Source organism: Pinus tabuliformis, chromosome Q (assembly GCF_031772625.1).
Source record: "Pinus tabuliformis cultivar Carrire ecotype Pingquan chromosome Q, CPIR1, whole genome shotgun sequence".
NCBI classification, from domain to species: domain Eukaryota; kingdom Viridiplantae; phylum Streptophyta; class Pinopsida; order Pinales; family Pinaceae; genus Pinus; species Pinus tabuliformis.
This window is the reverse complement of record NC_142296.1, coordinates 1,155,852,821-1,155,879,492: the sequence shown is the minus strand read 5'-3', so window position 1 is coordinate 1,155,879,492 and position 26,672 is coordinate 1,155,852,821. Positions and strand designations below refer to the sequence as shown.

Below are 26,672 nucleotides of genomic sequence, written 5' to 3'. Positions count from 1 at the left end.
ATAAATATTAAAATTTTATAAATAATAAATGCAAGGTGGCCAATGTAATATATTGAACTCAATGTTATGCTATTTAAAATGATCCAACATAAAAATATTAAAAAAATTATATTATATCAAATTAATATATAAGTTTATAAATTTTTAATTTGAATGAGTTTAATAGTTAAGAATATGTGTTTTTTATAAAAAATAAGAAGTAATATATTCAAATAAAAAAGAAATGAAATACACAAATCCATTTTCATATAAACAAAAAAATCATACAATAATTTAATGTCTAACTTCACTCGAACTCTAAAAATATATTATTAAAAACTAATATAATTGTAATAATTTCAAATAAAAATTAATAAATAAAAAAGGGAAAAAATATATATATATATATATATATTGAAATCAAGAAGGAACTATTTTGAAATCTGAATTATTTAATTTATTTATATTGTACCAAGTCAGTATAGCTTTTAACCTATTGGATTTAATATAATACAATATAAATAATAAAATTACATATTGTCTAAGTTAAAATAATTAAAATTTTTGAAACTAAATTATTGGAACTAATTATATTACACCTACTTCATACACAACTTCCAAAATAGTGTTGTCAATATAGACGGTAAATGGCACATCACCCAACAAAAAAAAAATGGAAAATTAATAAGCAATTAAATCTCTTGATTATCTCTTAAGTGGTAATTACGAACTTCCTATAAATGTTTTTGAATTAAGCTATTAAATCCGATTCTGTTCTGGGCATCACCTTATAGTGAAGTGTATATATACATGAATGAAAGCCAAATATTCACGCGGTTCCGTTGGTGAGCCACCTGCTGGAGCTACAATCTACAGGCTTTTTGCATCGGGTTCGGCTATTGCAGATATCAGCTACCTGTTGGAGCTACATTTTACAGGCTTTGCGTTGGGTTCGACCGCTCCAGACACAAGGTCAGTTATTTTTCTTTACTCGGCTGCGTCGGGTACAATGTCGAAACCCAACGTCACTTGCAGTTCGGGGACAACCATGTCTCTCCCCTTGGCAAATAAATTGTCTGAAATTGGCGAGAGGCTGCAGAGTTTTCACTTGTCCCAAGCACATTTACTCGAGACCTTGGTGGTAAGCATTGTTCAGGTTCCTATGCTTTTGAATTTCTGTTCCCACATACTAAATCGACTTTTTTTAAACTGTTCCTAATTATTCTATTGAAAATAAATGCAAGATTTTAGAAGAGATACAGGAGTTGAGAGACCTATGAAATTTTATTTCAAAAGCAATGAATATGACGGGGATGGTGCAAAATCAAAGCAATTAATATTAAAGGTGCTTTTCCATTACAGTGTTGTCCTTGGTTCAGTAGATATTAGTTGCTCAACAGTCTTCTGCATTTGAAGCACAGTGGGAAAAAAACAATAGTCGTAGGTTAACTTGCAATGCATGCTGAATTAGTCAACCACGAGGAACGTGATCATAAAGCCTATATAATAAACAGTGCCGTAGAGAAAAATTATATGGCTAGTTTGAACATGTCAATGCAGACCCTAATCCCGGTAGGGTCATGCCTTTGTCCCTATATCTAACAATAGAATAGTTTGACATGATTCCACACGACCTTGTAACCATACCGCTATTAACTTAGTGACTTGCATTTTCCGCTAGATTAGTAGTTAATGTGGCCATTATCACAGTTTTTAGCGACTTGCATTCTCCGCTAGATTAGTAGTTAATGTGGCCATTATCACAGTTTTCCCTGCAACGTAGCTGGAATTTCATGTTAGTGTGAATAGTTTGACATGATTCACATGACAATATAACCATAGTGTAATTAACTTAGTGACTTGGAGTTGCTACTAGCATAGTAGTCAATTGTACCCATTATCACAGTTTTCCCTTCAACTTAGCTAGAATTTCATGTTATCTTCTATGTGGAAACAAACTCATACTTTTAGGTGGGTTATATAATTATTAATCATTGTGATCTATTAACTTAAGAGACTTTTATGTGAAAACAAACACATACATTCAGGGGGTTTATATAATCATTGTGAGCTATTAACTTAAGGGGCTTGGATTCTTCATTAGTATAGCATTTAAGTGTGCCCCTTATCATATTTTTCCATGTAGCCTAGTTGGAATTTCATATTAACCTTTATGCAGAAACAAAACAAAACCACATTTTTGGATAGGTGATATAATCATAATGGAACAATTTCAAATACAATGTACCTACATCAGAATTTTTATAAAATTTGTTAATGTGTTGGATCTCTAAGATTCATAATGCATTTCAAACTTTATAAATCATTGTAGCATTTTTCATATATGATGTATGATAAATGTTGAAATAAAATATTATAATGGTATACCAGGATAGAGATAATTTGACCTGAGATGGCAATAAACTTTAGATAAATAGGAAGAAAACTTTAAATATATGCATCAAGTTTGTAGTTTTTATAAGATTAATAGCACTTTAATATTAGGAATCAAACGATGTTAAATAACCAAATAGATTAAACAAGGGTGATAACAATTAGGTGAGGTAGGCATCACAAGCTATCAAATGCATGGAATATATGGTGTCTTACCTATTTTCTAAGTTGCTCTAATTTTGCATTGCCTTCAACAAAAAATGCAATATGTTTTACTTGTGGCTACAGATCTGCCTCTAGCAAAACCAAACTAATAGCATAGGTATGTAGTGTTGGGCCATAAGATCAGTCCAAAATTTATGACACAATTATACACATTAAAAAGTATGATAAAGTTCATAGGAGTACTATAGATACTAAGCCTGTTACCATCTTGGTTATCTTGCTTACTATTCATCCAAAAAAGAGAGTAGAAATTAGAAAAATTAAACATTCAAATGGTGGGGGGGGGGGGTTCACTTGTATAGGTTCCAGGCAAGCTATGTCCTCCCCAAAGATGGAAAACTCCAAATCAGCCAACTTTTTTGCCATTAGAGAAACCTGGGTGCTTAGTTTTTCAAGCTGAAGTTGCAATTCTTCAATGCAAAGTAGGATCTTTTGCTGGGCTTCAGAACTCTCTACTAAATTTTTTCCTGTTATAGTCTTGATTTGCCACTATATGTTGATGGTCTGGAGGTAGTCGGTTCACTTGGTGCAGGTGTTCCTTGTATCCAAAATCCAACGTCTGACCTCCTCTTCTACTTCCACATCCGAGATGAAGTGATGCCCTACCTGAGCTTCTTGTTCCACATTATGGAATTCCTGATGGATAGTCTAGGGAGTATTCTCCTAGTGTGAAGCTGCAGACCTTTCTGCATTTATCTAAGCTCTGGAACAAGTCTAGTATCTCTGCCTTGTCTGCCTTGACGGCTTGATGAGGGGTCAGACCTGTAGATTTTCTAGTGAAAGTAGAACTAGAATAATTTTTTCAAAACTGGTAACTATTTCAAATGATATCTCAATCCACTTTAGAGCATTTAATGTAACTTGTAGAGCATTTAACTCATCAAGCAGTTACACATGAAAAATTTCTACCATAAACAATGAGTTGTAGAGAGCACAAAAGACAAAGAGACAATAGACACCAGATATAGGTCAACGACCAGGGCAAAACCCACAAAAGGGAAAACCCAATCCAATATTTTCCTTATGAGGGAATAATTAGTTCCAATTCTTTTCCAACAACATACAGCCAAAGGTCAAATATTGACCTTTCTATATTAAGTCGAAGTATCCCAAAACAGAGGGAAAGTTCACTGATCTTCCACTGTCAAAATACCAGTTAAAGTCAGGTCAACACTGGTCAAAGTCACAGATCTGCAACAACTCGGTCTTTTGAAGTCAACGCAGGTCAACAAGATGAATTTCCGCAGGGCCGAAAATCACAGATGCCAAGCAAACAGAGATCCGAAGTTACTGCAGTTTCGGGCCAACTTTTGGCCTTCTTCCACAGTTCAGTCAAACCCAAAAAACAGTTCGGTCAAGGCTGGGTCAACGCTCTTCAACTTCTGATCTGAAACTTCTTGACTTCTTCTTAGCATGTGTAGTCTTCTGCGGTTGGTAGACGAATTGTTGTGTGATCGATGATCTGCAAATAACCTCCAACTAGGTCCTTTTTATAGTGATCATCATGAAGGGTCATGACCCTTGAAAAGTCACACCCAACCAATGGAGCTGACCTGTCCTTAATAGAGCCGACTTGACTATCATTTAATTTTTTTTTTTTTTTGTCTTCATTATTTTGCCAATAAAAGTGCCGACCCAAGCTATATATTTTTCAACACTCCCTCTTAGCTAGGGTGGTACCTTTTATTCTTGCTTTTATTATCCATCATCATAAGGAAAGATACCATCATCTCCTTTCAAGGAGAGAGAACATCAAGCCATCATCTCCACTAAGGAGAGAGAAAATCAAGCCATCATCTCCACTAAGGAGCGAGAACATCAATTTTTCATCTCTACTAAGGGGGAGAGAATGTCAAACTGTCATCTCCACCAGGGAGAGAGAATATCAAACCATCATCTCCTCTTAGGAGAGAGAATGTGTACAACAAACTTCTTGAAGGGAGTATACATGACAACTTTCATGACAAGGAAGATTATCATTTTCATAACATCATATAATCAAAACCCCCTCTCCTTTAGAGAGGGGTTATCAACCATACGAAGATTCTCTCTAAAATGTACAAATTTTATCTAGGATAGTGGCTTGGTCAATACATCAACAACTTGTTCATCAGAAGGAACATACTCAAGCTTTACAGCGCCTCTCTGGACAACATTCCAGATGTAATGATACTTGATCTCAATATGTTTTGATCTATCATGAAAAACAAGGTTCTTCGAGAGCTTAGCACAACTTTGATTGTCACAATATATAATGGTAGCCTCTAACTCATGCCCAAACTATCCAGAGAACATCTTCCGGAACCAAATTTCTTCTTGACATGCTGAACTGGCAGCAATGTATTCAGCCTCGGCTGTATTAAGAGCAACAAATGTTTGCTTTTAACTTGACAATGAAACCATAGCAGACCCAGAACTGAAACAAAACCCATATGTGTTTTTTCTGTCTTTGGAGCAACCTGCCCAATCAACATCAGTGAAACCATGTAGAACCCATTCTTCATTAGAAGCAAACATCAGACCATATTCAATAGTGCCACGGAGATATCTCAGAATGTGCTTAGCAGCAATCCAATGTACATGACGAGGCTCAACCAGAAATTGGCTCAAAGTGTTAACAACATAACAAATATGAAGCCTGGTATTAGTCAAAAAGTTTAAAGAGCCAATCAACTTTCGATATATTGAGGGGTCAATCAAATCAGATTCATCATCTCAAATTTTCTTCAAATTTGTTATCATGGGAGTATCCATGGGCTTGCAGTCCATCATACCAAATCTTTGAAGGATCTTCACAGTATACTTTCCTTGCCCAACAAATATTCCATCAGGTTTTTGCCAAATTTCCAATCCAATATAGTAGTGCATAAGGCCAAGATCCTTCATTTCAAACTCTGAAATTAATTCTTTCTTGCATTGAGCAATCAAATTCTCAGCTCCAGTAAGAAATAAGTCATCTACATATAATAATAATATCAAGGGTTTTCCTTTCACAAGTTTGAAATATAGGTTGGCATCAACATCACTCTTGGTAAAACCAAGACTCATCAAGTAACTATCAATCCGGGCATACCATGCACGAGGGGCTTGTTTGAGTCCATATAGGGCTTTCTTCAATTTACATACATGAGTCTCTCTATTATGAATTTCAAATCCTTGAGATTGTTCAACATACACCTCTTCTTCTATAACCCCATTCAGAAAAGCAGTTTTGACATCTAATTGATGCAATTTCCAACCTGTAATAGAAGCAAGTGCAATAATTGATCTAATGGATGTATACCTGGCAACTGGAGCAAATGTATCATCATAATATTCTCCCTCTTTTTGGGAGAATCCACGAGCCACGAATCTTGCTTTGTATTTTTCCACACTTCCATCAGCTGCATGTTTGATTTTGTAGATCCATTTTGAAGTGACAACAGTTTTATCCTCAGGTCTAGGTACAATATTCCAAACATCATTTTTCAAGATGGATTGGTATTCTTCTGTCATGGCTTCTCTCCATTCTTGGTGTTCAGCAACTTCTTCTTACGAGGATTTCTCAGCTTCAGCCTTCAATGAGGCTAGTCATAAGGGCTGTATAACCTAAGTATTTTCTAGGCCTTTTGCTTTCTCTAAATGTTCCACGAGCAGCAGCATGTCCTTCAACATCCTTTAAAGTGCTCTTCAACCAAGCAGGCCTTTTTCTAGATTCAGGTGCATGAGCTTCAGGAGGATGATTAGTTTCATGAAATTCTTCTTCTTGAATATCTTCATCTTCTTCCATGGAAATAGGTTCTTTTGGTTCAACATTTTTAGGAGCTTCTTGAGCTTCATTATCAATCTTCAAGTGAGACTCTTTAGATTTCCAAAATGCAGCATCTTCATCAAAGATAACATCCCTGAAAGTTTCAATTGAACGATGTCCCATAATATATACCCTGAAACCCTAAGAAGTCTCACTGTATCCAACAAAGATTCCCTTTTGTCCAGATGGTTCTAGTTTTGATCTTTTCTCCTTGGGAACATGAACAAATACAGGATCTTAAATGATCAACATTTGGTTTTTCACCTGAAAAGGCTTCTTTAGGGGTCTTGTATTCCAAGATTCAATGAGGACAATGATTTTGTACATATACAACAATTCTTGCAGCTTCATTCCAAAGAAAACTTGGAAGATCTTGGTCATGGATCATTGCTCTGGTAGCTTCCATAATTGTTCTATTCTTTCTTTCAGCTACCCCATTTTGTTGAGGATTGTAAGGAACAATGAGCTCCCTTTTGATCCCATCTTCTTTACATAAAGCAATGAGTTCTTTAGAGACATACTCTCCTCCATTGTCAGATCTTAAAATCTTGATTTTCTTCCCTGTAGCATTTTCAATCTGAGCTTTGAATTCACGAAATTTGACATACACTTCATCTTTGGTTTTCAAGAAATAGATCCATGTTTTTCGAGAATAATCATCAATAAATGTGACATAATATAGATGGCCACCCAAGGATTTGACAGGCATGGGTCCATAGACATCAGAATGAATGAGATCAAGAATTTCCTTAGACCTGATATCACTGCTAGAAAATCTTCCTCTAACATTTTTTCCAAGAGCACAACCTTTACAAATGCCATCATGTTCAATTTTGATCTCAGGAACACCATTTACACAATCTTTCATTCTAGATAGGGCTTTATAGTGAACATGAGCATACCTTCGGTGCCAAAGTTCACATAGATCAGTAGTATTATGTAGGAGAGCTTGAATAGATCTACCAAGAAGACGATATAGCCCTCCTATCCTTACCCCAATTACTTTGGCAGATTCAAATGAGGAATCTTTCTTCCAAGCAAGTACTTGTCCATCCACAAATGCAACTCTATAGCCCTTATCTTCAAGAGAAGAAATAGACAAGAGATTTTTCTTTAACCCAGGAACATAAAGTATATTGTTAATAGAAACATTTGTACCTGATTCCATTCGAAATGAGGAAGACCCAATGCCTTTGACTTCATATTTTCCATTGTCTCCAAGTTCCACCTTTTGAGGTATCTTTTTCTCCATCAATTCTGTAAGATTATCATGGCAGCCTGTCATGTGCCTAGAGGCACCACTGTCAATCAACCAAACTTCATCATGTCCTGCAAGGGAACTTGTTAGAGCAGAGATAAAAGAATATTCTTCATCACTAGAATTTCGATCTTTTGGCTTCCTTTTAGATGATGGTTCTCTAGCTTCAGCTGTTGATGCATGATACTCATTTCTCCTTTTTCTACCTTGAGGGTAATCCCTTTGATAATGCCCATATGCATGACAATGAAAACATTCAACCTTTGACAAGTCAAACTTTCTAAAAGAGGGAGTTCTTCTTGTTGGACACCTAATCCTCAAAGGGTTAGTGTGGAAGCCGAATGGACAAAAGGAGTCCAAGAGACCTTGGGATGTGAAACCCAACGGTCACCACATGTACTATAAATGTATATCTCTTGTTAATAAAAATTGTACTTGCATGTTTTATCTTTCATATTTCTGGTTGCCCATGTGTGTTTAACATGGTATCAGAGCAGGTAGATCAGACCTGCCCGTCATATCTGCTTTTCACACTTACGCCCTGTTGGGCATTAAATTGTTTTGTCAGGCATGTGCATATTCTCCATGTGTTGTAATGCTCGACCTGACCTCTACACTTCCGCATATCCTCTGCTACATCAGAGGCCCACATCATTGCCTTAATCTGTACCATAACGTCCCTGTCTATGCTCCTGTTCTCAGCTTGGGCTTTTCCAACACCTGTCACCTGGGCTCTCTCTACTCGGCTTGATTCCCCCGAAACACTATTCTGCGCACCCATTCTGCCTTCAACGCTATTAACCTTTATTATGCAAAATAATGGAGATTCTTCTTAACAACAAAGCATTTTTCAGCTGTCACTGTCATCGAATAAGTATCAGTTTTTATCGTTCGACCTCCTTATGTACCTCAATTCTTTGTGCCGTTAAATGAATTTTTAAACTCTTAATCTAAGTCACTGGGTTCGACAGATTGAGAGCTTGAAGTTCGAATTATGGTGAATTTGAAAGCCGTCTAAAATAGCATCCAGTATTTATACTAGTTCGGCACTGTCTTCAGCCTTTTCAAAGAGTAGAGGGTGGATACTGTGTTCAACGTTTTCAAAGGGTAGAAGATGGATTAGTGAAGTATTTGCGAGCGCTGAGGACCTGCAAGTTAAAACTGTTCTAATCAGGCATGCTATTGTTCTGTGCGTTTGGCTATACGATGTTTGTGCAGTGAGCAGTGGGGTTTTGTCCATATGTGTTGAATAGTGTACACTTTGAAGGTCATTAAATTTGAGTGTCGTTCCTTTGTTGAACTCGGGTATATGCGTTGGACCTTTTCTCGTTTCATTCGTGCAGTTGAAGTTCATGTCGAAGTTCATCCATTACATCTGTTGTTCAGTATATATGCATGTTGGTTGATTATATGCTGCAGTCAACGTTATTTGTATGCCTTATTGGTGTAATGGTGCGTTACGCTGCCTACTGAATGGTATCAATGCGAATGGTATATGGTGCGTTACGGTATTGAATGGTTCATGAGTGTAATGATGCGTTACTCTGCCTATTGAATTGGGGACAGACGAAACACCTTCTCTGCGTTTTTTCAGCAGACAGGGTAACAGGCAGAAAGAGATGTCGAAGAAGCGATTAAGTTGGCGCAGAGACTGGCAGAGGCGACTTGTCTGAGCATTTGCCTCGGCGACTTTCTGTGAGGAGGCATCTTTGGCTCTTTACTGATTCCATAGGTGCCTGGAAAGAAGGTTTGTGAGTGCCCAATTGCCATTACCCAAGCGCCGACATTCATCAGCCACAAGTGAGGCGACCCTGCGATAGATGCTCAATGAAATATCTGCATCGAAAAGAGTGGAATCTTCATCATATCCAGCAGCACAAGGAGACTTTCCTCCCGTTTAGACTTTCGAATCTCCACCAGGTTTTCCTCCCGCTTGCAACGGGCCTCCACTGTATCGACCGCCACCTTGTAACGTTCCTTCTGGGCATTCGCTTTGGAATTGGGTCTGACAGACATTTTGGCCTCCGGGATCTCAGAAATCTCGCAGAAATGATCCAGGAGAGGTAAGGAGTTCGAGTCACAACGACCCCACGAGCCTTTACAAGGAGTCGAATTACCATTCCTTATTATTGACCGCATTACTTGCTTGTTGGGTACACGCTAAAGTTTGTGGGTTACAAATCCCCGATCAGAGGCCGAATTTGTCATTTATGTTAGGGGATATTAAGAGACAGTGTGTATTAGGAGTTACAGTGAATCGATGTGTGTTTAACAGAAAATTTCGTTACAAAACGCCAAAACGCGTCAGTGTTTGCCATTGTTTTGTAAATTCGAAGTTGTCAAATTTGTAATCTCTACGAATAGTACAAAGAATCTATTATATCTCGTACTTCGGGCCTCATAGCAGCCATCACATGCATCTGCACTCGGATTGGTGTGCATGAATCACTCCCACTGAGTGCCATGAATATCACCAAGGGTAGAGATTTATGTTAAAAACTCTCGATATTTCGTTGTCAATAATAAAATAAGACAGGTCTGCTAAGGCTGTGGCCATGGTTAGGCCGAGATATCTGTTCAAAACTCTCGATGTGTTGGAGAACGCAAGTGTATCGAAGTCCGCTCAGCAACGTATATGCTCACTGTCACTGTGATATCGAAGTCCGCTCAGAACTTGTTGTCACTCTTGGGTGCAATTTCTGGGTATTGCAAAGTGGGAAATCTTCATCTTAAACAGTTGAAACTTCTACTGAGATATCTAAAGGAACGTGCATTGGAGGCTAAAACAACAACAACAACAAAAAGGGGGGGAGTGCATTTTTGGTCATTTGATTGTTTTTACAAATATATTGTTGATTTAATTGTCTGAATAATGGAGAAAAATCATGGATTATTAGAGTTATTAAGCACTCTAATCTTATCTACTGATGGAAGTACAATTAAAGTCAACAAAAACACTCTCAGAGATATTGAAAAATCTTTACAATATGCACAAGAAAAGATTGATTTTTTGCAGCTTGAGACAAAGCTACAACAAGAAGAATTACAACAGTGGAGTCATCATTTTGAACCTGTTTCTGTTCAGAAAATTGAAACAGACTCCCATAAACAGCAAGACATTAATGTTGCAAATTCAGTGCCTAATACAACAACAGATTTACATGCAGATGCAGAAACTCAGTCTGCACTTCCCAAGCCCATCATCAGACCTTGGGAACATCTTGTCCACAACAAGCACAAAACTGGTCTTGGATATGACAAGGACTTGTCCTTTCATATTCCAGACTATGCCAAGCCCATTCAGTTTCAGAGTGCTGGATTCATTCATGACAGTTCACCTGCTCCTCATGACAGTTCACCTCCAGCTGTTCCAGATTTTGCCCCTCTTTCACAACAACAACAACAACAGATCGTGAAATGCCAACACTGTGACCGAGTTGGCCATTTGAAAGATCACTGTTTTGATATTCATCCATGTAAGCACTGTCATAAAACCAATCATTCTTCACACAGATGCTTCAGAAACAAACGTCCTGCAAGAATAAAGATTCATCTTGGATTGCTTCTTGGCAATGGGCATCAACAGCAAAGAAGATATTCCAAACACATGTCAGAACTTGTTCCAGAATATTGAACAGTCTTGCAGTTGAGTTTCCTCCATCATCTCACCTTGTATCTGACAGGAGGGGAAATGATGGTCATCTACAAGCTTCAAAGTGACATCAAGCGAGCTTGAGCCACAACCTGCCACACCAGTTTCAGAGTTGTAGCCAGAGACAAAGATGCCTGAACATGCCTTCAGTTGGCAATCTGGGACACTTCCTCTAGCAGAAGACTTCAGCTTCTTGCCAGTTTCGGAAGAATTCCAGGAACAAAATTGAGAACATTTCCTCTAGCAGAAGACTCCAACTTCTTGCCAGTTTTGGAAGAGTTCCAGGAATTGCATTAAGCATTCCAGAGTTGTTGGTCATCCTTAAACCATCACAGGTTGAGACTTCCATTTTCAGGTTGAAGTTCTCCCTTTTATGTGGGGTGAGACCTCCCTCTATTGGTTGAAGGTTTCCCTCTTCAAATCAATAGGAGCACTTCCTCTAGCAGAAGACTTCAGCTTCTTGCCAGTTTTGGAAGAGTTCCGGGAACTGCACTAAGCGTTCCAATGTTGGTGGTCATCCTTAAACCACTGCCCTTTATACCAACATTTCATAGAGCACATTCAGCCTAGTGCTGCCATGCATATTTGCACATTTTGTATTTCAGTTCTCTTCTTGGACTCATACATAACCCTTCGGATTAGGGGGGGAATGTTGGACATCTAATCCTCAAAGGGTTAGTGTGGAAGCCGAATGGACAAAAGGAGTCCAAGAGACCTTGGGATGTGAAACCCAACGGTCACCACATGTACTATAAATGTATATCTCTTGTTAATAAAAATTGTACTTGCATGTTTTATCTTTCATATTTCTGGTTGCCCATGTGTGTTTAACACTTCTCCCTTGCGGAGCAGATTTACTTCTTTGACTTTGATTTGGAGCAGGTCCTTGCCCTTTAGTTCTTTGAAATTTCCCAAGGTTCTTCTTTCCCTTGTGTCTTTTTGCATGAGCAGCAAAAGCTTGTGGTTCTTCATTTGGAGTCATTCCTCTGTTTATGAGGCTAGATTCCTCATGAGTGCAAGCATTCCATAATTTTTCAAAGGTGGGAGGAGTCTCTCTAGCATTGATTCCAGACACAAAAGGACTCCAAGAGGGAGGTAATCAATTGAGAACAGTAGTGACCAATTCTTTGTCTGAAATATGTTCATCAATTTCCTTGAGCTGATCCTGAATTTGAGATAGTTTCACAAAGTAGGATGCCACAATATCATTGCTTGTCATCTTGGCATCTCTAAGTTGATTTCTTAGACTAATAGATTGATTCATGTTGTTGATTGTATAGAGACCAATAAGAGCATCATACATTGCTTTGGAAGATTCATGATCAGAAATGTAAGGAATGAGGTGGTCTCTTACTGATTCAACAATGATGCTTCTTGCTAGGATGTCTTCATCTTGATACTTCTCTTTTTCTGTTTGAGAGGCTGAATCTCCTGGTTTGGCAACTTTTCCAGTCACAACACCCAATACTTTATTTCTAGCAAGAATGAGATCCACCCTTGTTTTCCATGCTCTGAAGTTTGATGCTCCTTCTAGTTTGTGTTCGGTCTTCATGAATGTATTCATGATGACTCAAATGTAAAGAATGATGTCTTCAAATGCTCCTAGCTGATCTCAATGCTCTAGTTTCTTCTCCTTAGCTCTGAGACCATGTAGATTTTCTAGTGAAAGTAAAACTAGAATAAAATTTTCAAAACAGGTGACTACTTCAAATGATATCTCAATCCACTTTAGAGCATTTAATGTAACTTGTAGAGCATTTAAATCATCAAGCAGTTACACTGACACATGAAAAACTTTAAACAATGAGTCGTAGAGAGCACAAAAGACAAAGAGAGAATGGACACCAGATATTAGGTCAATGACCAGGGAAAAACCCACAAAGGGGAAAACCCAATCCAATCTTTTCCTTATGAGAGAATAATTAGTTCCAATTCTTGTCCAACAATATACAGTAAAAGGTCAAATATTGACCTTTCTATATTAAGTCAAAGTATCCCAAAACAGAGGGAAAGACACTGATTTTCCACTGTCAAAATACCAGTTAAAGTCAGGTCAACACTGGTCAAAGTCACAGATCTGCAACAACACGGTCTTTTGAAGTCAACGCAGGTCAACAAGGTGAATTTCCACAGGGCCGAAAATCACATATGCCAAGCAAGCAGAGGTCTGAAGTTGCTGCAGTTTCAGCCTTCTTCCACAGTTTAGTCAAACCCAAAAAACAGTTCGGTCAAGGCTTGGTCAACCCTCTTCAACTTCTGATCTGAAACGTCTTGACTTCTTCTTCACATGTGTAGTTTTCTGCGGTTGGTAGACGAATTGTTGTGTGATTGATGATCTGCAAATAACCTCCAACTAGGTCCTATTTATAGTGATCATCATGAAGGGTCATGACCCTTGAAAAGTCTTGTCTGACCAATGGAGCCGACCTGACCAGCAATTTAAAATTTATTTTTGTCTTCATTATTTTGCCTATAAAAGTGCCGACCGAAGCTATATATTTTTCAACAAGACCTTGGCATGGTATCCAAGAGGAGGGGATCAGAGGAAAGAGGGCTTGGTGGAGAAGAATTTAAAGCATGGAGTAAGACGCGGGATGAGAATGGCCACGGAACAAGGTGATAGTGAAGGATGACGACAAGCGAGGTGCGGGGAGTTTGTGCAGGAGGAGAGCTCAAGCGGCCAAGGGTGAGTAGACATCAAGAAAAGGAGGACTAAGGAGAGGAGCTTCCCCAAAGATAAGCTTAATCGAAATAGTGAAAGGAGAGTTGTCCACATGAAGAAACAACAAGAGCTTGGACAAAGAAAAAAGAAAAATCCAAGTTTGAATGGAAAATATCACCATAGAATACTTGAAAAATTGACAATAAATTTATCCCCGCAAGCTTTTGAAGTTGCCACCATGGGAAAGCGTCTACATGGAGGTGCCAAGGAGCAATTATGCACTTGAGCTGGTTGAAACTTCCTTGACTTTGGCATGAACTAGGAGGTGAATGAGGCTGTTTGAAAATCTAAATGCAATGGGTTGTTACTTGTGATTGTGGGGGTTGTCAGGAGAGGACACCCATTGTGAGGGGATAGTGTCTTACCTTATTTTATGAAATGATTTCATTTGAATGAAATCTTATATTCCACATCTTGTGTATTCGCATTTTTATTTTACTACATGGTAATTAAAATAAAATTTTGATTTTAGGGCATGTGAAGAATAGAGTTGGGACAATTCCATTCACCAACTTTTAAGATGCAAGAATGTGGGAATATTGTGAGGGTTATGCTATAGAGGGTACTCTACTCGAAATACTAAAAATTTAAAATAAAAAACAATAAAAAACAAAAATGATACATAATCATTGAACAATAAAATTTCAATCAGAAATCATAAAACAATGTTTGTTCAATTTTTCCTCTTACACATTAAGAATTTGCTAATAGCATCATTTGTATCATCTTGCTATTGCATGTTACACATGTTTGACAATTTAGCACCTTGTAATATCCTAGTTTTGACCCTTGGCATGTATTAAATAAGAGTAGTAAATGTTTTAAATATGCTAGTATGGTTTCCTAGTGTGGAGCTTAGGGCAGGGGCCAGGGCCAACTAGTGAATGGCTAGGAATATAGTTAAATATACATATATGGACCATTTGCTAGGCTTTTCTTGATGATTAATGCTAGGGGAATTTTAATGATGGAATGTAACATATAAATTTATAATAATCCAAGATTGCTGTGTGAAGCATGAGAGGGGCTATGATTCCACTAGAGGGGAAGAGTGAAGGGGGTCTATGGGAAGGTAAATCCTCTATTTCCAGGCATCATACTTAGAGCTCTCTTTTTCAAATATGTGCCTTAAATGAAACTATCTACCTCATTTGACTTATTAAAACCAATCATTGAATATGTGTAAGAGGTTGGTAGGAAAGTCTTGTCATGCCGATATGGAAGCATGGGTTGAGTACAATCATTATAGGTATTAGAGTCCTCATTCTGGTATTTAGTAGAAATCTGAGTCATTATTTTACCAATCCTCTCATTCCCATTGACTCTAGCATTCATTCCAACACCCTCACATTCATGCTCTAGGCTGTTTGTGCTGTGTTCTCCATTGCTACCAGGGAAAAATAATCTGGAAATTGGTTGAAATCAGCATTCCTAAGAAAAAATTGCAGACTTATAATGAAAAAGTGATGAATTTAGGTGACCATGGAGGCTGGGCCAGTTAGGAAACTGACTATGAATTTGCTACTCTTTGGATGCTTGAGTGCGAATTATTGATCTTGCAGGTCATTTTCAGAAAGTATACAGCAAGTTGAGCAGAGAAGGAAAATATCTTCCTTGTGTTGTGGGGTAGTGGAAGAGAGTTCATTGCCCGTTGATGGCTGGATGAGATGCCTATGATACTTTACAGTTAACAGATTCGCTGAACATGAGAGAAAATGTGTAAGGACCTGCGGTCCTTGACACAACCACCGGCACGAGGTGCGACTTAACTTGGTGAACGACGAGTCGAAGTCATGACCGAAGTGCGAGCTTGGACCAAATGCGCGAGGTGACAAATTAAAAATGCGCATAGAGGAGGAGCGAGTTACATGTTTATATGATGAACGAGCGAGGGCGTTCATCCTTGATGAGCCGACAGTTGAAGAATTGCTATTGGAGCGTTGGTCGATGGGCCGACTGAATGAAATAACAAAGAAAGGACATCGGTTAGCTTGAAACAAAGGTCGGCCGAGAGGTGGCACGATCACACGACTCGTATATATTGGACGCGTTGGTGGATCATTTGAGCATCGAACTTTCGATCAACGAACTCGAGCAAAGGAGAAGTGCGCAGATGTAAGGTGTAGCCGCAGCGAAGAAGGGAAGGCGCTATTCTATGCGCCCAACCTTGGGCAAGGCCGCACGGAGGTAAACACATTGCCTCAGTCTTGGGTGAGAGCGCAGGTAGGATTGCCTGACGTTTGGACGGGGAGCGTGGGTGGAGACTTGGTGGAGTTGCCCGGCGCGTGCAAACATAAAACGGTGGAGTTTTGGTGAGACCGCCGTGTGAAAGAGAAACGAGGGTGTCTTGGTGACTTGGTGGAGTCGCCTGCCCATCATGCACGAAACAAGGTTCGGTTGAGGAGTAGGTTGGCAGCTCGTGTGAGGGCGCGCCTGTCCAGCTCGGGCAAGGAACTTTGGTTGGCACACGAAGGTGTGGCCTTTGTAAAATCGGCTAAGTATGAAACTTGTTGTTTCCAAGTATACTTGTAAGGCTTTGTAATATTGGAAAGTTGATTAATATAATATTCGGGTAGACTCATTGTTCAGGGAGTTGCCCCTCCTTTTATACTGTGCAATTGTGTTCTTCATTTATAATTGCTGATGATAATGAATGTGTATGGGTGTTCATTGGTATAAAGGAAACATAATAATTACTTGGTTGAGAAACACAAACTAAGTAGGACAATTGGTGAGGCGTAGTCCATGAACATAAGTATTGGTGAAAAGAAAGTGTTCGGTGGTGCCACACCTCGCCAAGAGTGGTTGAAAGAGTACCGCCGGCATGGGGGCGTGACAATTGGTATCAGAGCTAGTCTGAAGACTTGGAGAAGTCTTGCAGGAAGCTGGGTGAAGCAAGTGTATACACACTTGACAGTTGGTAACGAAGTGACAGGTACTTGCAGGTGAAGGAAGCTGGTTTCACATACAAGTGGAACAAGAGCTGGTTCATGTTTTGCAGGGAACTGGGTGAAGATTGAAAGGCAAAGATGGTGGATGAACCTATGACAGGTGAATCTAGCCATAATGCAGGTGAAGTGTTCCGGTACAAAGTGTTGGAACAGGTGAGTAGATGGAGTTCTGATTGGGTTTCGATGAACGCTAAGAATATGAAGATTCGGGAAAGCTGTTCGAAGCTGAAGAAGGAACTTGAAGAACTCAAGTCCCAATATGGAAGTACGATGGATGGTGAACTCAGGGAACTTGACAAGGAGATCCGATAGAATGGACTTGATCTTCAAGAGCTCTTGGATGAAAGAGCCCGATTGAGGAAGAAAAGTGCCATGGTGGAGACCGAAATCAAGCAACTTGAGGACGAAATGAAGAAGAGACTTCTTGATAAGAAGGTTGTTGTAATTGAGCAGGATGAGCTCGACTACATTGACAGGCTGGGGACTCACTACCGTAATAATCCAGAGGATGTTCAGAAGCTTAGTTCTATGGAAGTAGTCAATGGGAACTTGGTTGGTGCACTTAAGCAGGATGCGATGGAGGACAAGCTTGAAGGAAGTCAAGCTGAGCGAGGATCAAATTGCTTAGAAGAGCCAAGCAAGGAAGTGAAGTACCTTAGGAGGAATGTCAAATTGGAGCACAAGCCAATGGACACTTCTGAGGCCGAGTTTTTGAAGAAGGTTGCTGATGTGAGACACAAAGTAAAGCCGACAGGAGGAGGTGATGCCTTGAAGCTGAGTTTTGTGTAGGTGACCGTGAAGGGCAAGAGATTTGCAGCTTTGGTGGATATGGGGGCTACTCATAGCTTCTTAAGTAAGAAGGCAACAAAGTCTTTTGGGAAGAAAGCTGAAATGGAGAGGGAGTGGAGTGTTTTCAAAGCAGTCAACTCTACCATGAAGGCTGTTATTGGTGTGATGGAGAACACTCAGGTGAGAGTGGGCTCGTGGTTTGGAAAGTTGGACTTGAGGATCGTGGACATGGATGATCATTCTATGGTGCTGGGGCAAGATTTCATGAAGCTTGCACAAGCCATACCAATGGTGGACCGGGACATTCTCTTGATCACAGCTGGAGGAAGAACTATGTTGGTTCCGATGAATAGAAGGAGTTGCTTGGGGTATCGACCGAGGATGAATTCTATGACTTTGTATCCCAAAGATCCGAATGTGAAGCATGAGGATGTGGAGCAAAGAGGACTTGGGAGTATGACTCAAACAACGAAGGAAGAGAAGGTGATTGACTTCGTTGCAAGAGCGAGGAAGAAGGAAGGAAGTGAGAGGATAATCTCACGAATTATGGAGCACTTGATAGAGACATCTTCTATTGATGATCTTCACGATGGAGTTGCAAAGGAAGGGAGTCCGAGTGCTACTTCCGAAGCAGTGATTGGAGAGGATTATGCAGGTAGAGATCCAGCTGGTATAGTGGACTTTTGCAAGTATGCTATGGGCATATATGATTTTCAGTTGACGAAAGACAAGCTAGGTGAGCTTGGGTGCACATGTGAGGAGGTTGAGGCTGTGCATAGATACTTGAAGACACAGTATCAATTTGATACATGGGTGGATGAGAGTCAGGGAGGAAACTTCCTGGCCCTCCTTTCTCTATAAACAACCTTGGAGATGGGTTGGTGCAGGGACCTTGATGGGAAGGGGCTGCACCACCTTAACAAGGGGCCTTGGAGGAGGCTTCTTTATGACAGATTTGCAGACTTGGATGCAGATGATCAGATGTTGGGATGAGACCACTTGGTTGGGCATCATGGACAACTAGAGTCATGGAAATCAGGTTGGAGACATGGAGCATGAGTATGCAGGGTCATGATGCAGAAGCATGTATAAAGGTGTCATTCATGAACATTCTATGGGAGTGCCGAGGCAGAGATGTTGTGCAGATGCTGATGTGATATGGAGTTTTTTGTATGATCCGATGGAGAGGTTGTACACTCCTTGTACAACAAGACCATGGGCCGGACATGTTGCAGATGGGATGGAGTTTCCATGGACCTAAGCATGGGATTGAGAGCAGACTTTGATGAGTCCGAGATGTAGCAGAAGTCAGAGAAAGACTGATGATGGCATAAGGATGTGCATTCTCGTGGTTTGGCGTATGGTTGGATTAGCTACCCAACTAGCTTGAGTCATGAGGGGTACCAGTGTGTAGATGTGTGTCAAAATCGGGATGACGTGATGGCAGACTACGAGGAGGGAGGACACATGATGGAGATGTAGTTCTACATATGTTGCAGGGATGTTTGCAGTATGTGGAGGAGTAGATATCATGGATAAGACTGTTCGGATATGAAAATCTTGATCTTGGTGGATGGTTACCAGGATGGCATGTTGTCGAGGACGACAATGACTTCAGGTGGAGGAGGATGTAATGACCTGCGGTCCTTGACACAACCACCGGCACGAGGTGCGACTTAACTTGGTGAACGACGAGTCGAAGTCATGATCGAAGTGCGAGCTTGGACCAAATGCGCGAGGTGACAAGTTAAAAATGCGCATAGAGGAGGAGCGAGTTACATGTTTATATGATGAACGAGCGAGGGCATTCATCCTTGATAAGCCGACGGTTGAAGAATTGTTATTGGAGCGTTGGTCGATGGGCCGACCGAATGAAATAACAAAGAAAGGGCGTCTGTTAGCTTGAAACAAAGGTCAGGCGAGAGGTGGCACGACCACACAACGACTCGTATATATTGGACGCGTTGGTGGATCATTTGAGCATCGAACTTTCGATCAACGAATTCGAGCAAAGGAGAAGTGCGCAGATTTAAGGTGTAGCCGTAGCGAAGAAGGGAAGGCGCTATTCTATGTGCCCAACCTTGGGCAAGGCCACACAAAGGTAAACACATTGTTTCAGTCTTGGGTGAGAGCGCGGGTAGGATTGCCCAATGTTTGCACGAGGAGCACGGGTAGGATTGCCCGACGTTTGGACGAGGAGCGCGGGTGGAGACTTGGTGGAGTCGCCTGACGCGTGCAAACATAAAACGGTGGAGTTTTGGTGAGACCGCCGTGTGAAAGAGAAACGAGGGTGTCTTGGTGAGTTGGTGGAGTCGCCCACCCACGTGCACGAAACAAGGTTCGGTTGAAGAGTAGGTTGGCAGCTCGTGTGAGGGCGCGCCTGTCCAGCTCGGGCAAGGAACTTTGGTTGGCACACAAAGGTGTGGCCTTTGTAAAATCGGCTAAGTATGAAACTTGGTGTTTCCAAGTATACTTGTAAAGCTTTGTAATATTGGAAAGTTGATTAATATAATATTCGGGCAAACTCATTGTTCAGGGAATTTTCCCTCCCTTTATACTGTGCAATTGTGTTCTTCATTTATAATTGCTGATGATAATGAATGTGTATGGGTGTTCATTGGTATAAAGGAAACATAATAATTACTTGGTTGAGAAACACAAACTAAGTAGGACAAGTGGTTAGGTGTAGTCCATGAACATAAGTATTGGTGAAAAGAAAGTGTTCGGTGGTGCCGCACCTTGCCAAGAGCGGTTGAAAGACTACTGCTGGCCTGGGGGCGTGACAAAATGGGTTGGAACTGGAAGGGATACAATGTGAGGGATCAAATGGCCCTTCCCCTATCCATAAGGACTCTCTTTTCTTTTGTGACACTTTCCTTATGTGGGCAACAAATCAACATCAATCAGAACAACAATAGTCTATTCTCTAATGTATCAAAGATCCATCTGCCCCAACAATGTTTGTAGTCAACACCTAAAATATGCAAAGTTGGAGCATCCTCTAGATAGTAGTCATCTTGAAAATGCAGAACACACTTCAAACAACTGATAAGACGTTAAAATCAACCTACCACAGGTTCATTGTGCCTGTGTCAGGCAACAGATCCACTCCAACCATTGGAGCTACACAGGCATCTTATCCACAACCTCTGACAGGCATGGAACACTCCAATCTGTAAAGTCTTCTAGTCATCATACCCATCAAGATCCTCTGACAACTTCCTTTCACAAGTAGCATCCCATTCCATACATGGATTGGAGAATCTCAGATGCACATGTATCCATGTTGAAATTTACATGCAGGTGATGCACAAATCTGCACTTATATAATTAGTGTACAACTAAAATAGAAAGACTGAAACGCCTATCAAAGCTTAAGGTCTGCATAAACAAAAGCACCTAATGAAAATCCAAGAAGTTCGAACACCACATATCAAGAGATGAGATCAGCCTTCCAAAAGATGAAATCTGATCTCCACAAACAGCAGAGTGGATATAGTGTATAACAAGCATGGGTTGTAAAAGCAATTACTACTTCTCATTAACATAAGAAAAAATACAATTTTGTCCTCAAGGGACTGCATTGGCTTCTCTCAAGGCTTCACACTCTCACAATATGTTCACACACCTCACATATATGAATATATAAGCCTAAATAGTGCATCCTCCTATGTCTGGTCAAAATTGACAGGAGGGAAAGCAGTTACAAAACTTAACTGCTAATAATAGCTATTAAACATTCTTCCATGAAAGTAATGTTACAACTGTGTAAGAAATTCATCATAAAGTTGTCATAACTGTCTCAGAGGAATCTGTCATAGAATCTTTTAAGAATATACCATAACCTTACACTAACCAAAATAAGGACGCCAAGTGTTACAAGTGTAAGGAATCTGTCATAGGTGCGTAAGGGAATCTATCACACATGGCACACCCATTTTTCAAGGAATCCTCTCCAACAATCATGTGCCCTCTTCCTAGGAGAACAACTCTAAGCAACCAAAACCTAACACACAAAGTTGGTTCTGAGGACACAAAAGTTCAACCAATGAGAATACATAGTGAAAGTGTGAAATCATCTTCTATTACTATACTAAATGCAGAAAGAGCTAACTAACTAGCCAGAGAAGCACAAGTATTGCATCATGTCAAGTAGAGGTATATGTGGTTGATATAGAGGCATTGTATTTCCAATATTGGAAGATTATTAAAACTATTTAAGCTTTAAAGGATATTTGAATATTGTAAAAGGACATTTTATCTATTTGGGACGTTGATGGCATAGAATACTTTTAAAGAGTTTGAATATACTTATTGCAGAAGTTGAAGATCAAAATGGAAGATTTGTTCAAGATGGTCAATATCTCACATTGTGTTAAATAAGAGAAAGTCTAGCATGAGAAAAGTAATGGACAGGATAAGTAAAGGACAAAGATATGTATATGATTTTTAATGAAACAAGTAGACATGAGTTTGAAGACCAAATCAATAGGAAGCAGCCTATGTGTAAGATTATAGAGAAACATGTATGGCATGAATTTTGAGATGAGCATGGATGCAGGTTTTGAAGCAACAGTATTTCCAGATTGTAGCTTTGTGATTTTTCATGCATAGAAGCATAGATAAAGCGTGTTTTTCGGGATAGGTTGGGTTGGCTAGGGGTCGGCACGATTTTCAAGGAACTTTTTATTGACAAAAACATGTATGGACTCCCAATAACCTATAGACAGTAGCATGATGTGTAAAACAATAGGATGATGGGTATGATAGTGAGCATGCATTTTTACTCTTGAGACAAGGTTATAAGTACCCATGTAAATTTTTGTGATGATTTTCAGATTTGTTGAGTAGTTATTTTGTTGTTATGGGTGCTTGGAGGGAAGAAATATTTCTAAGGTTGGCCACAAAGTTGGCAAGACAGAGGTTGTGTTGGGTTGGTAATGAACACTAGTACAATAGAAATGAATGAGTAGGTATATTGAAAAACCAGAGGTCAATTATCTTTATTTTTTGCTTCCAATGTAAATGTTCTAGGCCCTGAAAACAGGAGGACAAAATTGCATGTAAAATGTAAGAAGTTAATGTTTGTCACCTACAATGATCAACATAAGGCTTACCTGTTGATAGAGGTTACCACTACAAAGTGATGATCAACCAAGACATCATTGTTGATAAAAGTGCAAGGATTTTCAGTGTGTTTCAGATCAAAAATCAGGTCTGAAATTTGATGATGGTGCAAGGTGACTTGGGAGCAGGAGCGACATTTTCAGAACCTCCTGGTTTAGGAGTGATTCCGGGAGCGTTTTTTTATATAATAAATATTTTTTAATATTTTGATACATATATGTCAACAAAAGCATGTAGAATGAAGAATTAGATATAAAAAGCATAAAAAACAAAGATTGAACCATATAACAACAATCATCTAGAAGTTATAATCTTCATCAACCACATCCACAAGTTAGTAACATACAACATATTGAGTCTCATGATTCATTAATCTTAAAGTTTCAAGCTTTAAAAATTCAATATATAACATTTATCATAATTGATCACCAAAGTTGTACTTGTAAGCTAAGTGTAACCATTACAACAAAGAATATCTAACATGAAATGAAACAACTTTCAACTTTCACGAAGCATCATATTCATAATTCATTACCAATGAGTTATAATTGCCAACTTCAAACTTCAAACTTAAATTGTCATATATTGTTTACAAAAAATATCATAATAAATATGAAAGAGTCAATAGTTATTAAAACTACTAGAAACTAGAAAAGACAAGTAAATCTATTATCTACAACTTCCTCTTGCCGCCATGAGAAATGTCTAATTTCTGAGCAGGTCGTGGTGGTCTTCTAGGAGTCTCCTCCCGCATAGTCGCACGATCAGAACCAGAAGGCACATGCCCTCCACGTGAGGATGTACATGGAGGTGGCGACAACAAAGGAACAATACTTGGAACTCGAGCACTGGCACTGCTACTAGATGGTGGGGGTGGCATGGTTGTTGTTGCTTCATCTTCATCTCTCATAAGTTTTGCTTCCAATTCTTCAAGATGTATAGTGCCATCCTCCAAATTATTGTCCTTTGGGTGGTTGTCCCAAATTTTATATGTTGGATCCTCATAAGCTCGATCACAATAATGACTCAACAACCTCAAGTTGTAGCGCACATAAACCAAGCTTTTTGCCTGGTTTTCATTGAGTTTACTACTTCTCACATTATGTATGAACTTGTAGGTGCTCCAACACCTCTTTGCAGAAGAAGTATTTACGACTTGTGAGAGATCTTTTTGCCAATTTTAGTAAAATTCCCATGCCACCATATGCTTCCCACCATGTGAAAGCATCAAATCGGTATCTATCTTCCATTGCATGCAAAGAACCAAACAAACCAGTGCAACTGAAGTATTTGACTAATTCAAGACGCAGATTAACACACTCCTTGTCAGGGACCAACTTGTCTAATGCTTGCATATATCTTGTAGATACCTGTGGATCTGTATTGGGTTGGACCCTAACCCCACACCAGGTGCAGGTTGGCCCAACCAAGATGGAGAGTAGTATTTTGGCATAAGGATATATGCCAAGGCATGTAGTGGAACATTAAGTTTATTCCACCGTGTACACACAATTGTGAATCAATGTGTACAAGTGTGGATCATCTTTCTGAACAATATCTTTTATTTGCCCCAACATGGTATCCATCTGCGCATACACCTCCCCAATCACTGGTTTATCTGTATCTGCAAAACGAATCATGTTATAAATGGGCTTGGTAAATTCCAATACTTGCTTCACACGTGTCCAAAACAGACCATCAAGAGCAGTCTTCTCCAGCTGTTCAAAACCTTGCTTGTTAGCTGCATTTGTAGCCCTTTCCTTTAATACCTGCCAGTGTGGAATTGATACCATGCTAGCTAATGACTCTCTTACCTTCAAAAGGCACCTGAAGGTGAGGTAATAGCTAACAAATCTAGTCTTTGCAATCTTCAACAACTCCAATCTTGAGCGACTGCGGAAAAGCCCATGGATATTGCTATGATTTGTAATAAATTTTATCATTTGTTTGCCTCTCTTGTACAAATCACCAATCCATTTGTATTGTTGGTTTTTGTTCTTAATAGTATCATGCATCAAAAGGTTCATTGTGTGAACCAAACACCCAAACCAAAATTTGTTGGGGTATTTATCCTCAATAATTGCTCCTGTTGTCTTACAATTAGCAACATTATCAGTGATGACTTGGATGACATTATATGGCCCAATACGTTCAATTATTTCAAGTAATGGTTTTGCAATGTTGATGTCGGTCTTGAACTTCTCTGAGTAATCATATGTTGAAAGAAAGATGGCACCACTAACAGACACATCAATAACACTTATCAATGGCTTGCCTTTTACATTTGTCCATCCATCAGGTACAATGGACACCCCATGCTCAGTGCAAGAATTTGTCATTCTACTCAAAGAATGTGATATTTGTCATTCATGATCTAGTCGAAACGGTTCTAGCCTTGTCATACCCAGGGCTCTTTTATCCTTTAGGGGCATCATTTATGTCAGAAACCATTTCATGCCAATAAGGTGAGCGAAGAACATTGAAGGGTATCCCACATGCAAAGAGAAACCGTTAAATTTTTGAATCCACATCATTCCTACACCCTTTGTCAAGGAAACCTGATATGGTTCTATGCCTTAAAGATGTTTGTTCCTGTGCCTCCATATCCACTGCCATGGGAGGATGTTGAAGTAGTTCTTTGTGCATGTCGGTGTGATTGTGAGCTATGTTCAAAGAAACCCTTTGCTTTTTTAGATTTGTATTGGGCTTCCTCCTCTTCCCTTATGTATTTGACTCTATTTGTTGCTGACACACTTGCACAAGTTTTGATTCCTATTGGTTTATCTTCATCCTATGGCCTTTTCCCACAGAGGTGCCTTTTGGCACGAGTGTATGAACTTGTGTAAGTTTTGTTGCAATGGGGGCATTCAAATTTAGTGGTTCCACCCCCTTTCCCTCCTTCAAGCCTAGAATCATATTTCCACAATGGGGTTTGGTCTTGTCTAGTTTTTTGGGCTGAATCATGTTCACTCTCTTCCTCTTCACTAAGGTACTCCTCTTCGGGGCTTTCATCAATCCACTATAACCCACTTCTTCATCCTCTACTTCATCATGATCAACCCTCCTACTCTCCAACACCATAATAACCAAAAAAGGAACCAAGAAGAAGAAAATGCCAAGCCATATAACCATGATGTTTGAACTTTGAAGTTTTGAGTCTGCAAAAAAATGGAATGGGAATGGAAAATAGAGAAAAAATATTTATTTATTTAGCAATGAACATAAAAAAAATGCTAGATTAGAGTGTAGATCCTACCTCTTTGGCCTTCAATCCCAAGCTCCAATCTCCCCTTGCAAGCTCCTCAAGCTCCTCCAAGCTCCTCTCTCTTGCACTCACCAAGCTCCTCTCTCCAAGCTCCAAACTCTCTCTTGCTCCAAACTCTCTTGCTTCTCTTGCTGTCCAATGGATGAAGTGAATAATGGGAGGGGAGAGGGTCTATTTATCCTTTACCCCCTCCCCTTGCACTCCCTTTCCTCTCCCTCTCTGTCATAGGTCGTCAAGGAGCGAACGCTCTCGACTACTCCCCTAAACGCTCCCAAAACACCAGGGAGCGCTTTTTTTTTGCAGGGAGCAATTTTGGGAGTGCGCTCCCGAATAACTCTCGATCAGAGCGCGAATTCAGAGTGGGGACGTGAAGGGGGGGGGGACGCTCATCCGCAACCCTGTGATGGTGGCTATTTTGAGGCTGAAAACTCTACCAAGTTGCTTGCGAAGAAGGTGCAAGGGAAAGGAAAGTCATCGAGAGTTTGTGTGCATGAAGAGCGCAATGATGAGGAGGCCAAAG

General features: G+C 39.7%; 1 protein-coding gene across 1 annotated transcript in view; it reads left to right on the top strand.

The window, feature by feature from the left end:
• Positions 1-793: 793 nt before the first annotated feature.
• The window catches only part of LOC149223746 (sister chromatid cohesion protein PDS5 homolog A-like), a 130,160-nt gene continuing 104,281 nt past the window's right edge, over positions 794-26,672 (top strand). The window contains exon 1 of the mRNA XM_089387986.1: positions 794-1,120. Coding sequence (XP_089244112.1) covers positions 794-1,120 — 327 coding nt within the window. The remainder of the gene's footprint in view (positions 1,121-26,672) is intronic.